General features: G+C 49.8%; 1 protein-coding gene across 4 annotated transcripts in view; it reads left to right on the top strand.

Annotated features, from left to right (window-relative positions):
* Positions 1 to 18,223, top strand: part of Nfatc1 (nuclear factor of activated T cells 1) — a 105,768-nt gene that overhangs the window by 9,796 nt on the left and 77,749 nt on the right. For all 4 annotated transcript variants that reach the window (XM_028768976.1, XM_028768974.1, XM_028768977.1 and 1 more), the window contains exon 2: positions 4,346 to 5,447. In XM_028768976.1, coding sequence (XP_028624809.1) covers positions 4,346 to 5,447 — 1,102 coding nt within the window. The remainder of the gene's footprint in view (positions 1 to 4,345; positions 5,448 to 18,223) is intronic.

Genomic DNA, 18,223 nt, shown 5'->3' with positions numbered 1-18,223 from the left:
AAGAGTCTCATGTAACCCTAGGCTAGTCTCTAACTCACTGTGTACCAGGATAGCTACTAATTCATGATCCTGCTGCCTCTACTTCCTGAGTGCTGGGCTCATGGGTGTAGGTGTGCATAGGTGCACCTATTCAGTGCTAGGCTTTGAACCCAAGGCTCCTTGAAGCCAAGTCGGGTACTTACTAACTGAGCTGTATCCCAAACCCCATTTCTGCTTTTTAATAAATGGCTTATGGATTTTTCTTTGCCCTGTTGAATCATATTTTATTCAGACTTTTTGGTTAAAGTAAAGGCCACTTTTGTAATGTCCTGGGGCCCACGTGGTGTCTTTTCCACAACTTCCTCTTCTGCATCTGGCCAGACACAGAGTGAGAAGAAGCCTTCTTCCTCTTTCTCTGGGCCTCAGACACCCTGTTGCTAAGACAGCCCCAGGGAGACAAGTAGAAATTTGCCACGTCCTCTGCCCTCTGCCCCCTGCCTGCCACCCACCCATTTTTTTTCTGGAATCTTCCTGTACCCCAGGCAGCTGAAACCTTGGCCTAAACACTGCAGGGGTGTCAAGGCAGGACTTAACTTGGCTTGTTGCTAGGACTTTCTAGAGAATTCTTCCAATTTTCCCTTCCCTCCAAAAGAAGGTGGTCAGCTGTGGGGCCAGCCCTGGACTGGATTAAATAGGATTCGTTCACTTGGGAGGTAGAGAACACAGGAGCCAGGCCCTGCCCAGCTGCAGGTGTGCCTCCTTTGGGATCTGGCAGCTCAAGGCGGAGCAGGACTGGTTTGGGTCTTCAGCATCTGGAGATCTGGGCAGGCACTGGGCCCAGCTTTCCCAGTGTGTGCACTGCTGCTGTGATACCCATGTTTCCCATCAGCCTTAGCCTCGAACTTCCTTTTCTTCTGGAGTTGGGTTCTCTTAAGATGAAAACATTTTTTAAAAAGATGTATTTATTTTATGTGTGAGTGTTTTGCCTATACGTGTAGATATACATCACACGTGTGCTTTGATGCCTGCAAAGGTCAGAAAAAGATCCCCCTGATACTAGAGTTACAGATGGTTGTAAACCATCATGTGAGTGCCGAGAATTGAATCCGGGTCTTCTACAAGAGCAAAGAGTGTTCCTAACCGCTAAGCCATCTTTCCAAACTTGAACGCCCGTTCTTTCCCAGTGTTATATTATTGAGCTACAGAAACATAGGACAGCATATAACATTGGCAAGACTTGACTTCCCAAGCAGATTAGCTGCCTGCTCAGGGCTGGGGCCTCTGAGGCTATCTCACCTGGCTGCTGTCTGGGAAACCCATGGCAGTCACATGAGTGTGGCTGCCACTGTCCTCAGGACGTGTTCCTAGAGCACCTTTGTTTAGGTGCCTCTGGCAGAAGTTTGAATTGCTGTGCTGTGTCCCATATCTGCTGGAGACTGTGCCCTGGACTTGGGTATCAAACCCTTCTGAACCACGATGGTGTCGAGGCCCAGTAGGCTGGAGAGTAGAGCACAGATGATGTAATCCTGAGGGGGCCCTTTAGGTGATGAGCAGGACTCACCCATCTGTGGGTGGCAGTGAGTGTATGAATTTCTGAAGGGGCCTGGCTGGATATGTGAGTAGCAAGAGCTACTTCCTGACAGAGGCATGCTTCAGAGGGGGTGGTACCTCAGGCAGCACCAAGACAGAAGTCCAAGTTCAGAGGTGAGGCTGAGCAAAGACACAGGCCTTCTTCCAAGACTGTGAGACTCCAACATCAATGAAAGTAATGTTGGAATCAATTCTTAAAACTCCTACACTATTAGTCTGTAGTTCTTCCTCTCTTTTATCAATACTCTAACTAGCAATAACGCAGTGACTTTTGGGGGGTTCTCACCTTACATTACTGGCTTTGATTGACTAGTTAAGACCTGATTTCTTACACGAAGATGGGCAGATCCTGGCCACATCTTCTGGGCCATGGAACATTGATTGTGCTATTCCATAGAAAGTTCTAGATTGGGAAGTGCTGGGCCAGCTGAGGGAGATTTCTTCTGCAATGTCTTTCTTTGTGTCTGTATGGGACAGAAAAACATAGGATGCATAGAAAACCCTCTCCTCTCTTCCTTCTCCATCTCTTCCTCCTTCTTTTCTCCTCCTCTCTCTCTCTCTCTCTCTCTCTCTCTCTCCCCCTCCCTTCCTTCTCTCTTCTTGCCCCACCTTCTTTTGCCAAAATGAATGTTTAGACAGCCTTTGGTGAGAACAGCAGAGCAGACACTCTGGACATAGGCATCTGGCAGTGCTGCTCCTGAATACGAGTCCCTGGTAACCTGTTCCATACTTTTCTGTTGGTGACCTCACGGAGGAGCCAGATCATATATTGGTCTCACCAACCAAACTTTGGTCTTTAGGCTTTTCCCCTTGAACCTGTTTCATATCTTTACCAGCTGGGTTCTTTGGGATGAGTGTGATTTCTTATTATGTACTATGGACAGTTTGTACCTCCGACGGTCTGTTCCCTGGGGCCGGATTTTGGCGTACCAGGGGTGGCCTGTGTCTGCTGTCCAAGACTGGGCTACATAGCTGGACATGAAGGGAGGTTACTGGCAGTGGACAATTCTGACACTTGTCCAGTGCTTATAGCAACAAACAGCCTTGGCTTAGGAACTCCACAAAAGCTTCTAGTAAGTCCCAGATGCCACCAGCCACGAATCCTGTCTCTTCAGAAGTATTACTTTCTCTAGAAAGTGGCTTTAGAGTAATTTAGAGCAGTGTCATTTCAGTGTTAGGCTCCAGCCTCTTGAGATTCGGAGTTTGGACTGGGGGGCGGTGCTTTTGTATGACAAGGACCCTCCAACCACAGCCTTGGCTGCAGGATCCACTGGGCAGACGTAGGTTCCTGCTATGGGTTGCTTCTGATTCCTCTAGCTCTCCCTGTTCTCTTTGTCTCAGCTCTGGCCTTTCCAGACAGTCTCTGTGACCCAGGGATTGAGGACTACAGATGTCCTCTCACTGGACACTGGAGTGGGACTCTTGTCACCTCATAAAGAGGCTGTTGTGCCCAAGGGCTTGTGAGCTGTCTGCCCATTGATGGTAGAAGACTGGGAGTGAGCAATGGTGGAAACTTCCTAACCGACCTGAGGCCTGGCCTGCTCCCCTACAAACTATCTTAGGGTTTGGCTGATGCTTTGAGACCCTAACATTTCTGGGGTTTTCCCTTGTTGGTTTCTGAGCCAGGGCTCAGCAGAGAGCAGGGCTGTCCTTGAACACAGTATCTCCCTGCCGGGCACTGAAGCCTGGGTGGATCTAGGGCCTCCTCAGGCTTAGTTCCATTATTCAGAGACCTAGAAATGCTTGTCTCTAGACACATGTAAATGGGCCCTTCGATGTGGAGAGCCTTTCTGATAAGAAATCCAGAAGTATGGCTTTCCTGTTGAGTACTAATTATAACAATGATTTTTAAAAAATGCTTGCCAGAGTATAATTAGCACACAGTGATTGTGAGAGCTAGGTGTGCCTTAGAAGCATGTGTTCTAGAAGTTCTAGAAGGTAGATTTCCAGATAACAGCCAGCCTCAGGTAGCCATAAGAGTGGCACTGGAATCCACGTTTGTCATCCTTCCTTTGGGTGTGTCCTTTGAAGCCAAACATTTGGCTTGCTTGACAGTCATTTGCTTCTAAAAACCTATTTAAACACCTGGGTCCCTAAGTCTGAAGCACCTCCCTCTGCTGATACACCGCCTCTCTTCCTCCCTCCCTTCACGATCTGTCCAGCTGCTGTCTGTCCTTCCTTCTGCCACTGTCGATTCATCACCTGCCATTCAGGCGCTAGTCTGTCTACTCATGAAACAAAATGAACATGTGACGTGGAATTTGAAATACCCCTGCCTCTCTCAGCCTTTGAAATGCTAGAATTGCCGAAGTACTGAGCTCTGTTGTGCCTGTCATTGTCTGAGGCTCTGCAGACAGCCGTGAACCACCGGGCAGGCACGTTTCTCACCACTGTGGAAACTGACTTCTGTGGGTCAGAGAGATGGATAGATCAAAATTTGTGTTAACATGTGATATATGCCAGAGAGAGGGAGGAAAGGAGGGAAGAAGGGAGGGAGGCAGAGAGAGAGAGAGAGAGAGAGAGAGAGAGAGAAGGGAGAGTCAGCCATGTGACATTAGGCCGGGGACTTCTGGCTGAGGAATGCTGTCCTGCTGGTATACAGTAAGGTCTATGGTCTAGCAGGAGGCCTTGCAACAGTCTGACCTCAGGACATTCCGAGAGGCTATACCTAGGCCCGGAGTCCCTGGGGCTGGCACCAGGCCTTGGATTCACTGCCTTTGTGAGTATGTGCCTCCTGCTCACTGGCCTCACATCTGTCTTTCTTGTTTTCTTCCAGAACACTACAGTTATGCGCCCCCTAGCGTCACCTCAACTCTGCCCCTCCCCACAGCACACCCTGCCTTGCCAGCAGCATGCCATGACCTCCAGACGTCCACCTCGGGCATCTCAGCTGTCCCTTCAGCAAATCATCCCTCGAGTTATGGAGGGGCTGTGGACAGTGGGCCTTCGGGATACTTCCTGTCCTCTGGAAACACCAGACCCAATGGGGCCCCCACTCTGGAGAGTCCAAGAATCGAGATCACTTCCTACCTGGGCCTTCACCATGGCAGCAGCCAGTTTTTCCATGATGTGGAGGTAGAAGATGTACTTCCTAGCTGCAAACGGTCACCATCTACAGCAACCCTGCACCTGCCCAGTCTGGAAGCCTACAGAGACCCCTCCTGCCTGAGCCCAGCCAGCAGCCTGTCCTCCAGGAGCTGCAACTCTGAGGCATCGTCCTATGAGTCCAACTACTCCTACCCATATGCATCCCCACAGACCTCTCCATGGCAGTCACCCTGCGTGTCTCCCAAGACCACGGACCCAGAGGAGAGTTTTCCCCGAAGCCTGGGTGCCTGCCACCTGCTGGGATCACCAAGGCACTCCCCATCCACCTCTCCACGGGCAAGCATCACCGAGGAGAGCTGGCTTGGTGCCCGCAGCTCCCGGCCCACATCCCCCTGCAACAAGCGCAAGTACAGTCTCAATGGCCGGCAGCCATCTTGCTCCCCCCACCACTCACCCACACCATCCCCCCATGGCTCCCCTCGGGTCAGTGTGACCGAAGACACCTGGCTTGGTAACACCACCCAGTATACCAGCTCTGCCATTGTGGCTGCCATCAACGCCCTGACCACTGATAGCACTCTGGACCTGGGTGATGGGGTCCCTATCAAGTCTCGAAAGACAGCACTGGAGCACACACCCTCCGTGGCCCTCAAGGTAGAGCCGGCTGGGGAAGACCTGGGCACCACTCCACCCACTTCTGACTTCCCACCTGAGGAGTTCACCTTCCAGCACCTTCGGAAGGGTGCCTTTTGCGAGCAGTATCTGTCGGTGCCACAGGCCTCGTATCAGTGGGCAAAGCCCAAGTCTCTATCCCCGACGTCATACATGAGGTAAGCAGCCGCCAACTGGAGTTGGGCATACGGTAGGGGTGTGGCTGGGGTAGAGAAGAGCCTGCCCTGGCTTCTCTCTGATGGTATGCTGGGACTTGTAGCATTATGCCAGTCCCCTCTGTCTCCTCTTCTGATGACAGCTGTCTCTGCCTGCCTGTTCCTCTTCTGAGGATGCCTTGAACTAGATTGGGGGACCCTTACTTTTTGGAGGCCACGTTCACAGGTGTCAGGGTCTCGGCACATGAATTCTGTGCTGCTCTGTATCTCTGCTTACAGTGAGGCTCCTCACCCGTGCACAGTTGTGTTGGTAATAAGTTGAGTGAGGCAGCTATCCTCCTGTGTACGTTCTGCCTGCTGCTCGCCCACTTCCTTTCTATGCCTTAATCGCTATCACCACGCTGGGGCAGATGGGCCCCTCAGCTCCACAGTCCCCCAGAGCAGCCAGCTCACCAGTGTTCTACCAACAGCATAGTCAGCCTCCCGGGAGAGCAGCACACTCTTACTGGCTGTCTGCTAACAGGGAGTGAGAGCTTGTTACAAACAAACCTCTGGTCTTAAGTTGTTGGTTTTTCTCTTTTTAATGGGATGCAGGGCTGCTTGCAATTCACCGAGTCCATTGAACCAGCTCAGTGCTTTTATTTTTAACTAAACAGCTTTTCTGTCAGCTGTGACACCTGGCGGGCTGCTCCCTGCTCCAGGATTTTCAGTTGAGGTGTGACAACATTCACTCAGGCCATTGAGTGTGCATATGAAATCAGTAATGACGCTTCCACGATCTGAGGCACCTGTGACTCTCAGGGACCGTCGTGTAGCACACACAGTCTAAGGCCTGCTGCTTCTCTTTTGCCTCCTTCCCATCCCCTTTCATGCCCACTTGAGGCATCACCACCGGGTATTTGGCACCCTGACCTCTAGATTTAGACAGTGACTATGGAGCCATTATCCCCACACAGTGCAGCCTCATGGCCATGTCTTGCAGGGCCACTCTGGGAGGTGGAGTGGCCAGCTGGGGACAGCACTGCTGAACTTTTCTGTGAGTTGCAGCAAGGGGAAGGTCCAAGCGAGTTGCTAAGTTCTAGGAGCCTGTCTTGGACAGAGAGACTGAGGGCAGGGGTGTGGAACAGAGCTGTTTCCTGTCTTGCTGCACACAGACCTCTGTCATTCTACCCTGTGTCCTTCCACCTGTCCCAGGAGGCCCATGTCAGGAACAAAATTTATCTCAAAGACAGGAACCCAAAATCCATAAAGCCATACTGTCAATAAGACTTATTTAACTGAAACCGAGAATGTCTCAACACTGTCCCCTTGCGCTCGGTCATCAGCATCGTGGTTTTAATTTGCAGTATATGGTCATCGAAGATCATTGTTGCTCACAGACAGGATGGGACTCCTGAGATCTAGGGAAGGGTAATGTAGCTAAAATATATCTGGAGCCCTAGAGGTAAAAGCTTTTTAAAAGTTAAGAGCAGATGTGCACATGCGTGGTATGTGGATCTGGTGACAGGAACTGCAGGCTTTTACACCAGGGACACATTCTCTCTCAGCGCAGGGGCTGGAAGCCCAAGCTGAAGGTGGCTGGTTCCTCCTCCAGGGTACCCTGACTAGCTCTAACCATCACCCCACTGTGGGCCACAGCCCTTCCTTCCTGTAAGCACCTCAGATCTGGATCTGGGCTCATGCAATTGACATCAACTTGGTCACCTTTCAAGGTACTTTCTCTAGATCAGTCACCCTCTGAGATTCTGGGGCTAAGAGTCCAAATTAGAACATTGGGGACACAGAATAATATCTGACTGCCTATATTATTTTCTCAAGGAAATGACAAAATGTCTTCAAACATAAAATCCACCATTTTCCTTTTCTTCTTCCTTTCTTTGTTTTTTGTCATTGTTGGTGGTGATGGTGGTAGTGATTTTTTGTTTGTTTGTTTGTTTGTTTGTTTGTTTTTGGGTGTGTGTGTGTGTGTGTGTTTTGATCTTCACAGAGACAAAGGTGTCCTCACTGCATTGGGTATTCCTGGTGGCCCATAGCTGGCTATCTGCTCATCCCAGCCTGCCAGTGGCACAGGCCCTGGAAAGCCGTTACTGTTTTTTTCCTCTACTTAGGAGCACTGACTGTGGCCCAGTGGCCTGTGATCCCATGGTCTTTTATCTCATGGTCTCAGAGCCCCTGGGGTTTTGTGATGCCATGACATTCCTAAGGGCTTACACAAACAAACACCACCCCATCCTGGGGGTTGAAGTTCACCTTTTCCCACTGTTTTGGTTCACCTCGAAATATGTTTCCTGGTCCCTTTGAATGGGTTTCCATAAACTCACTAATGGCTGCTCTAGGCAGCTGAAAGCTCTCTCTCATGGAGATGTGATGTGGATTGCTTTAGCCATCACTGTGAAGAAGCTAGACTCCCTCCTCACAGATGCTCTGAGTAGACAAGCGGCAGGCGGCAGGGACTTGGAGGCACCCTGGAAGGCCATGTTCCCACATGCTCTCCAGATTTGGGCTGGAGAATTCCCACAGCATGAATCTGCCTCTACCACCCAGCCCGGACCCCGGGCCTCTTCCAGGATTTTTGTTCCCTCCTGCTGGAAAGAACACATTGTAGTGTCTTCCTGAGGGATTCCTATTGTTCTGGGGCCATTTCACTTTCGGGATCTTGTTTGTTCTTTTCCGTGGTACCCACTCCCTCTCCTGTTCAGGACACTCCAGTCAGCTCCATGGGACAGATCAAAGAATGGCACTGAACTCTTGCTACAACTGATGAGATTATATTTGTGAAGCCAATAAGAACAGCAGAAGGGCTTTCACTGTTTTAGACGCAGGCTTTAGCTGCTGTGGGAAACTGGCACAGAAGTTGAGGGAACTTGCTTGCTTGAGCCTCATTGATGGTGATAACACTGGTGGATACCTTCTGTGCAGGAAGAGCCACCTTATATGTACCTTGCTGAGCTTGGGTAAGGAGTGGACAGTGTGGAACAGCGTGCTGGCACCTGTTGGTGTGTGGGGAGGGTGCATGTCAGAGCACATGAGTCTGGAGATGACAGTTTGCAGTAGATTGTTCCTGGATGTAGTTTTTAGGGAATTGTGTGGGGTTGTGCGTGTGTGTGTGTGTGTATGTGTGTGTGTGTGTGTACATTCGCGCACACATGGAGGTCATAGGTCAACCTTGGGTGTCTTCTCTATTCCTCTCTGCCTTCTTTTCTTGAGACAGCATCCTTTATAAAATATGAAGCACACTGACCTGTAGAGGCTGGTGAGCAGAGGAGCTTCAAGGCTTCGCTTTTTCCCACCCACAGTGCTGTGGTTACAGATGTGTTCTGCAGCACCCAGCTTTTATGTGACATCTGGGGATCCAAGCTCAGGTCCTCATGGTAACATAATCAGCAGGCGTTTCACCAACATGCTACACCCACAGCCTCTTTAGAGGACTTTAGTACTAACTCAAAGGAACTGGAGTTTAAATGACTGTTTGCATATCCATTCCATTCTGAGCCAAAACTTCACAGAGCACCTGTGTTGTGTATCAGAGGTTGGGTCAGCTCTGCACAGTAGCATTTTCTTTCCTTCTAAGACAGGTTCTTAATGTCCTCAGCCTGTATGATCTCTGTACTTGCCTATAAAAAGGCAGAGTTACATGAGGAATTCGGACAAAGAGGAACTGGTTTGGGGCTAGCAGAAGCATTTTAACTAAGTGTGTCCATGACACCAAGACACATTTTCTGAGTTAGGTTGTGATGTGTGTGGCCATTGCTTTCTAAAGAATAGAATTCCCAAGGGGTGGGGCAGACTAGGCAAACAGCTTTGACTCAGAGAGCGGCTTGGTTCATATGATAAGAAACGGGCACTGCTTTCAAATTAGTTTAGGTCAGACCTTGTTTCTTTCAGGTTTTGGCTGTGATGATGCAAGGTTTTGGATGACTTGATGATACCAGTGGCTTTGATGATACGTACAAGTGTTAGCTTCAAAAGGTCTAACAAGTCCTCTTGCATTTGAGGTTATCAGCATAGCTCAGAGTTTATCCTGAGTGGGAATAAGATAAAATACGCCTGTAGATGGGTCACAATAAATCCAGCTCTTATCTTTCTCCACACGTGTCTACCTCTCTCATCAGGGGATTTTCGAGTTGGACAGCTGTTCAGTGAATCCAGTGTTCTTGTAGCCTGGGGAGGGCACAGCGTCAGTGAAATATCTAGTCTCAAGTCTTTAAGGGTGATGGCCCACCTCAAGGCTCTGTTGGCCAAATTGGCCTGCCCATATCTTTGACATCTGCCAAGAACATCCATGTCTCTGGGCTCTGGGCATCTTGTGTCCATGATGATTGTAGATTGGTTGCAAGCTAGTGTCAAGGAAGGCCCTGACATTCGCTAGAGCACAGAAGGGCGAGTAAATCAGTGGCCACAGTGTGTAGTGTTCAAAGATAGGTAGGTATTAAGTGAAGCTTACTAACTGGGAAAAGTTAGTGCCTGGTGCAGATAACTCACATAGATTGCTAGGCCCAGCCAGCAGGTGACAGGCACAGACAAGGTGTCCAGGCAGAGGCTTGGGTAGGAAAAAAGGAGGTTGTCACAGGTGGGTCATGCACTTTGTGTTCTCAAGAGCTTTGTGATTGGCCCAGTTCAGGGAGCATGCCACCAAACTCACCAGATAGGCATGCCATACCCATCTTCCTGCTATGCTATAGACCCCGGATATCCCCGGAGACTTGGAGTAGGAGGGAGGGAGGGCTAGTTTGGAACTGGGAAGAAATGTCTGTCACCCCAACCACATCTTAGGGAGGCTTGGCAGGTAAAGAAGCCCTGGGCCGTGTCAGGTCTCCACACAACCACCTCATCACTGACAACACCAAGGAGGTCCTTTATGAACATGCCCAGATGCTAACTGATAAAACCAGCACAGACACTCAAGATGAGCTGACCCTAAAGCCTGACCCTCAAGTGCTACCTCTGTGATGCTCCTGACTCTTAGTTCTTCTGTGAAGTCAGCCTTTGAATGTGCTCTATGCAATATGGGGACAGTAGGGGCTCCAGAGCAGGATTAAACCCAACCCTCTTTGGAAGGATACAGTGCAGGGCTTCAGGGTTCTCCAGAGCCTGAGAACTCTTGGCCCTAGAGAATAGGAATGTCTTCTAGGGCCTTTGAGGTTATGGGTGCCACATATAAGACCTGGGAGGTTTGTATAGAATTCTCTATTCACTCTCCTCATGCCTCTGCAGTGGTACAGGGTGGCTGAGATGCTGGTTCCTCATGTCCATTCACAGTTTGATACTTGGAGAATGGGCCTTGCCTCCTTTACTTCTCCCTGGAAAGTTAGCCTGGTGTTTCAGTTAGGACTTTCAAGGAGGCTGTGAAAGCGAAGCTCTGTCAGTATGGGGGATGCTGGCCTTTGAATTTCCTTTGAGCACTCTGTAAAGAAAGCGGAACTCGTGCACTTCCTCCTTCTTGGGGAGAGCAAGATGACATCAATCTTTGAGGCTTTGAGCTCAGGCTCTTTAAGTGTAACCATCTAGACGTAATTGTTGCCAGTCTCAGAATAATCAAAATGTAACTTTATGTCCCCAGGACAGTGAGTAGGCTGTGTCCGCTCTCATTGTTCTCAGTCAAGTCTGGGAGTGTTCTGCCTCTGCAGCCTTCACCAGTCTGAAGTTTAAGACTTCCCATCTTGCTAAGAGCCCAGGCTGGGAGGAAGTGTCCAAGGCCACATGACCCAGTGACCACAGATGAAGCCGTCATGTTTCTGCTCACGTGCTTTCATCTGAGGAAAGTGGTGGGGAGTTGTTGGTAGTTACAGCTGGGGTTGCCTGTGGAGCGAAGTCTCTGTCTGAGGATGACCCTGCTGGGAGACAAGGCTGTGGTGTGGTGGTGCTAGTGGTGTGGGAGAGAGGGAGAGAGGGAGGGAGGGAGGGAGGGAGGGAGGGAGGGAGGGAGGGAGGGAGAGACAGAGAGAGAGAGAGAGAGACAGAGAGAGACAGAGAGAGACTGGGGGAAGGGTCTCTTGCTGGCCTGGAGCTTGCTTGCCAGGGAGCCCCAGGGATCTACCTGTTTTCTGCCTTCACATTTTCCACTAGAATGTGGGTTCTGGGGACTAAACTCAGGTCCTGTGCTTGCAAAGCCCTTTGCTAATAGTGCCATCTCCATGGTCCCCTGTCTGTCTTTTGGTCATCTACTCTGAAACCTCTTCTGGTGGGTGGCAGGAGTCTCATAGGCAGGGATTACTGTAGTTGGAAGAGTAGCCAGGGAAACTGTATCTGGTGTAGGATTAGAAGAGCTCTTAGCACATCTCCTGAAGGCCCACGTATAAGGGACTATTACAGACCTTTGCCAGGTGAATCGCCTGTAAGGCAGAGAGGATTTGCCAGGCCATGATAGCTTAGGCAAGACATGTGTCACTGCCTACCACACATGGCCGGTGTTCCAGTCTCATTGAAAGGTTTCCTTTGGGACATATTCTCCAGATGCAAACATTGCCAGGAGGTTTGGTATAGGAATGGCCATGCACTCTTGTTCCTGCCCATTGCAGTCCTGTATAGATTCACCACCCAGCTCTGCCCCTGCTATGTAAGCTGTTGCTTCCGAACAGGATCCACTCAGGTCACCAAGATGACCATGGTGCAGCCTGAGACCTGTGCAAATACCTAGCTTGATTCATGCAGGTGACTGTGGCTATGTCCAAAGCCCCAGGCCATCTCTGGGCAGTAGCTTTCTATGATGACCTTGTTTTTGAAGGAACCAGAACTTTAGAAGCAAGGGGCCCTGAGCAGCCAGTGGCACCGATGGCCTAGAATCCCTAGGCTAGGAACAGAGCTGTGGCCCCTTGTGTAGGTGTCAGACTGCAGTTGTCAATTCTACAGGAGGCAGAACCTCTGCTGCGTGTCTAGGTTCTCCATCCCTGGACCAAGATGTCCAGACTATTCCATGTCTCATGATCATTGAGGAATATCTGCCTTGTGACAGCTCAGGGAATCATGGCTGACAGGAGGGAGTTTGCTTCAAACAGCCATAAATGGCAGTGGTTTCCCTGCAGGTTGCCACCATGTAGGACAGACTGAACCGACTTTCACAACTTGACCGGCAGCTATTTCCGCATCGCTTGGACACCAAGCTGTAGGACGTGGCAGAAGTGTCCTGTGACTTGTGTGTGCTCCGTCCTGTATTCACTTGTGTGATGTTCGAGTTATTGTGTTAGTTTGTTTCGATTTTCATTTTTCATAAGTAATGCATGGCAGGTGTGGCCCAAGGCATTCTCATTATTAAAACATCAGTGATATGAGTCTGGATCAGCTGCAGTTGCTAGACGTCGCTCGGTGGCTAGAGAAAGGCACGGTGTGGAAGAGGAAGCTGGGTGCACAGGAGAAATTCAGGGTATGCAGAAGTCGGGCCTGCCCTGGGGCAGAAGGGGCAGGAAAGGCTCTACAGTTCCTTTCTTACAAAAATCCTCCTGAGAAATAGTCTCCATCTGTCCTTCTTTCTTCATTCTCTGTTTTCTAGTCTGAAACAGGTAGACAGGGCAGAGATCCTTCCAGAGTCTGGCTAGAGACCCAGGAGCCCATGTCTCCTGGGGCCTGGAGATTCAGTCTGGCTCCTGAGCGCTGCCTGCCCCCACCCAGGTGGTAAAAGTAGTCCTAACAGCAATGGGACAGCAAGCCTTGTAGGGCAGTTCTGGCGCTTCAGCTGCACAGGAGGCTCATGGGATATCCTTGGGCAGACAATCTGCAGTTTTAACACATACATGTAGCATGCACATACATATACTTGCATGTACAAACTCACATGCCTGCTTTCTGGATCCTGCAAGTTCCAGACTTGTGACTTTGACTTGGTCCCCTGAGCCAGGTATGCACTCTGCTTTCTGTCACAGGGACTTCCTGCCTACGAGGCTTTGCCCTCCTCCTTACAAGAGTCCCTAGTATTCCCTGCCCCGTGCCCCAACCATAGGACCAGTACAAAGACTACGGTGGGTGGCACTCAGAATAAGTGGAGCACTCATTCTGATTGTTGTTCTTAGGCTGTGTTAGGTCTCAGATAGCAGAGAAAGTTTTGTATGGCACAGCTGTTGTGGTAGAGGCTGGACCACAAAAGGAAGAGGCAGGCAGAGGGCAGCTCTTTTGTCCTGAGCCTCACTCTAGGTGGGAAAGTTGGGGACTGGGTCATTATCCTTCCCTATCTCTGCTTATGCCTGTGGGTGGGGCCCATGACAAGCACCTGTCTCCCTCTTGGGTGTGGAAAGGCGACACTTTTTAGTAAATGCCCAAGATACTAGTTCAACAGACAAGGATGGCTGGTCACCGTCAGGCAGGACGGTGACGTGCCAGAGCCCTTAAAATATTTAAAGGTGTCCTCACTGCAAAGACCTTGCTCCTACCCCCCCCCATCCTTTCCTACTGAAGAGGATATATTTGTTAAGGGTCAGCTTATTGGTGCCTGTGGTCCCTGAGGTCATCCCAAGTTGCTTTGGGAAAGGTATGACCTGTAGTAGGCATCCAGGAACCCTGTGCAGAGATGACACTCATGTTCAGAGCAAGGAAAATAACCTGCATACCCTGCCCCCATCAGGCCATCCCCTAGGCTGTCTATCCATCTTAACTGAGGTAGCTACCAGTCCTCTTCTGTCCCGGTACTGGCTCGACCTCTAGAAAGGCCAGCCCCTCTTGGGTGAGGCAAGCTTTCCCAGGCCAAGAGTCCTGTGGTCAGGGGGCCACAGCCCAGATGTGCACTCTGGACAGTGTTGCTGGGTGGTCCGGGGCTTGGCCTTGGATAGATGGACAGATGGAGCCCTTGAGGCCCAAAGTTTGCAGAACCAGCCAAGAAGTACATTGATGGCCTTCAGCAACCCTTTCTTCTCCCTCTCCTCCCTCCTCCCTCCCCTTTCCCTCCCTCTGCCCATCCTTCCCATTCTGTCTCTCTTTCTCTCTCTCTCCCTCCCCCCTCAGCTTCCCCTTTTCCTTCCTATTTGACTCTCTCCCTCTTTTTCTTTCTTAGTTAGAGGAAGGCCTTTGGCTGCTGCCTCCCAAGACCATGTGCGATATAGTCAAAAGTCTTGTTTCCCTTTGACTGGCTTCCGTTTTCTTCCAAGTGAGCAGACTTTAGGCTTGGGTTAGGTTCGTAGATCCGTGGACTTCAGGATGACCAAAGCACAGATCGCCTTCACGTTTTTCCTGTAAGATCTGAGTGCATAGGATTTTTAAGTAGGTTTAGAATAGAAAGGATTTTACCGAAAGTATTTAAGCAAATCTGTTCCCTCTGGGTTCTGGCACACAGGAATTACTCTTGTACCTGTAGCTGGGATGACTTTCCATGAAAGGTGACACAGCCTGAGGACTGGCGCTTAGCTCCCCAGAACACACATTAAGCTGGATGTCATGTGTACCCATAACCCCCAAAGAAAAAAGAAAGGGAGAGACTGGCTTCTCTTGAGAAATTCTCGGCTAGCTCAGCCCCGCATACGCAGCAGGAACCACCAGGGAGACCCTGTCTTAAAGTAGGGTAGTAGGGTGGAAGTGGATGACCAACACCTGAGGTTGTCCTCACACATGAACACACACATACACACATGCACATGCAGAATTACAAAGGACAAACAAAAGCATTCAGTATTTTCTTTGCTATACAAACAAGGTTCATCACTGTGTAATCATTTTCTGCCCTGGCCCCCATTCCCAGACAGGTTTGTCTGTGTAACCCTGGCTATCTTGAAACTCACTCTATAGACCAGGCTGGCCCCAAACTCAGAGCTCCACCTGCCTCTGCTTCCTGAGTGCTGAGATTAAAAGTGTGTACCGCCACTGCTGGGCTTCCATGACTGTGTGATTAATATGTATATATATATAGATGTATGTATGTGTGTGTGTGTGTATGTATGTATGTATATATGATATATATGTATTATACATATATACTATATACATATATTATACACACACACACTAAAAAGAACCACTTACCTTGTAACTTAATCTGCCATGGTGATCATTTCAACTCCTGTTCTCCAAATCTGCCCCTGACAAGTCACAGCTTTGCCTTCCATTGCAAGACAGTTTAAGGCCAAAGCCTCAGCATGGGCGTTCCTGGCTTGCCCTTTGCCCCTGTGTGCTCACCCTAACTTTCTGAGCACCTGTTGGCTTTCTGAAGCTTTATCTGTACATGTTCTCGTGTGTACAAGACAGGAATCCAACCTTCTAAACTAATTCTGATGCCACTGCCTCACCTAGGAACTCACACAAAGCAAGCCCTGATCTCAGGCCGGTGTTTGCTGCTCCCTAATTTGGAATTTTCATAGCAGTCATTGGGCAAGGGCTTTGGGTGGATCCTCTCTTCAGTCAGCATTCCCTACCTCGTGTCTCTGCCTTTTGCTCTCCTCTCTCGTCCTGACAGGTGAGTGACACTCACACCCCCGTATGGATATTGGTGATGGTTGTTTGGCTCTTCTGTGTGTCAGATTGGTGTGAACCCTAAGGCGTTCTGGATTCAGACTCTACGGTAGCTCAGTGGTCTTTGTGTGTCTGTGGCTGCAGATGCCTATGCCTCTCTGTGGTAGCCCAGGGATTCAGCAACTGCTTTAACCCTAGAGGTCAGAACACAGAGTGAGCTTGCCCTTTCCAACACCTCCCACACAAGGTGGTGATGAGGCTCCTGGGCTATAAATTGCTAAGCCCTACCTCCCACCCCGGAGGTAGATTAGAGTCTGGAAGGCAGAGGAACCGATGTGGCCTTGATACTCGCAATCCTTAGCTGTCATCTGCCCAGCTGTGGCTCTGAGCACTCTTCTGAGCTGCCTGGGACCCTGTGGTAGTGAAAAGGCAAAAGGCAGAACTCAGAACAAACGCAAAGCAAAGCTTTGTCTCAAAAGATGCTGTCACCCACAGGAGTTCTCTGAGTACTCAGCTGAGACCCTTGCTTGGTCCCCTTCAAGGAATGAGGTACCTGTATGGAGGGGTTAGGAGCTGGGACCTGAGAGACTTGTGTGCCCCTGAGCAGGCTGGCCGAGCTGGCTGAGTTTGCTAATGAGGTTGTGCTTGGAGGAGAGATGAAACTGGCAACCACCAGTGACAGGAAGCAGGGGATGAGAGCCCCCTGTGGCCTCAGGTTTGGGATCTGGTTTGGAGTTGGTCTGTGCTGTGACCTGTGCGCCAGCAGCATTTTCACATTTCCTGTCAGTAGGAGGCGGGGCCCTTTCTCATGGGAGCAGTGATTCAAAACAGGAGAGCTCGTGGGTTCTCCCTGCGCTGCGCCCACATACCAAGCACTGTGGAAGGTCTGACTCGCCCATTATCGGGGGAAGCTGCCTATCATTCCCACGCAGCCTATCCTCCCATCCCTCCTCCCCCAGCATGGAGGCTACATTAGCCTGGTCCCTTCAGACCCTACAGCAGGAGGCCACACTGCTTTGTGACCCAAGGGCCCTCAGAACCCCAGAATCAAAGAAAAGCTACACACACACACACACACACACAGACACTCACATGCACATGGACATGTGCACACACCTAGACACACACACTTACACACACATGCACATGTGCACACACAGACATACACACACCATACACACTCACACTCTCACACACACATGCACATGTGCACACATACATACGCAGACACACACACGGACATGTGCACATACCCAGACACACACACACATGCACATATACCATACACACACAGTGCACACACAAACATACACACCCCATACATACTCTCACACACACATACATGCACATGTGCACACATACATTCACAGACACACACACATGGACATGCGTGCATGCACACACACAGACACACACATGTACACATACCACACACACACACACTTGCTCATACACAAACATACACATATCATACACACTTACATACATAGAGACACATTCATGCTCATACATACTCATGCTCTCTTACACACACACACACACACACACACACACACTCACACCATTTTCTTGAATGAATTCAGGAAAATATTCTAAATGTTTTCAGAACCACAGAATGTGTGTTTTGAACAGGCTGAGAGGAACCATGGGTGCTTGATGTGAGGCTTACTGATAAACAAAGAGGGCTCTCTCTAGATCCCAACATGTACCAGGCTGTAGCCAGCATACACACCCTAACCACAGGAGGCTCATCTGCACACATCTGCACACATGTTTTATTCTGTGATATGTTTCTCTTAATTATTTATTTAATGGTTATGTCATAGTACACGTGGAGGTCAGAGGACAACTTGCAAGAATGGATTCTCTTCTTCTAGCATGTGGGTCCTTGGGATCAAAGTCAGGTCTTCAGATGGGGCAGCAAGTGCCCATACCTACAGTTTCATTTCTCTGGTGCTTAGTTAGGGTTCTTTTAAAATTGTATTTTATTGTTTTCAAGTGTGTGTGTGTGTGTGTGTGTGTGTGTGTGTGTATGGGCATGTGTATATGAGTGCTATTACCTATAAAGACTGGTGGTGCTGGCTCCTTCTAGATCTGGAGGTACTGATAGCTGTGAGCATTCTGACAGAGTGCTGGGACTCAAATCCAGCTTCTCTGGAAGAGCAGCCAGTGCTCTCAATCACCGAACCATCTCTCAAGCCCCTATAATGTGTCTTAGGATGTTTGTCTGTCATGTGTAGTTAACAAGTCCTGACACTGCTCTGACATGAGATTGTTCTTCATAGTTGGCAATTTCAAAACAGGTCAGGAGAAGGGGCCAGGCACATGGTTTCTGACAGTGCTGGTGGCAGTGACTATGCCCTTTGCTGGGGTGGAGGCTAAAAGCCAGGAAAAGTGTCCTGAGGCCTCACAGG

The sequence above is a fragment of the Grammomys surdaster genome, unplaced genomic scaffold (genome assembly GCF_004785775.1).
Source record: "Grammomys surdaster isolate TR1022 unplaced genomic scaffold, NIH_TR_1.0 189, whole genome shotgun sequence".
Lineage (NCBI taxonomy): Eukaryota > Metazoa > Chordata > Mammalia > Rodentia > Muridae > Grammomys > Grammomys surdaster.
The sequence above is the reverse complement of the archived record's forward strand: the minus strand, read 5'-3'. Positions and strand labels throughout refer to the sequence as shown.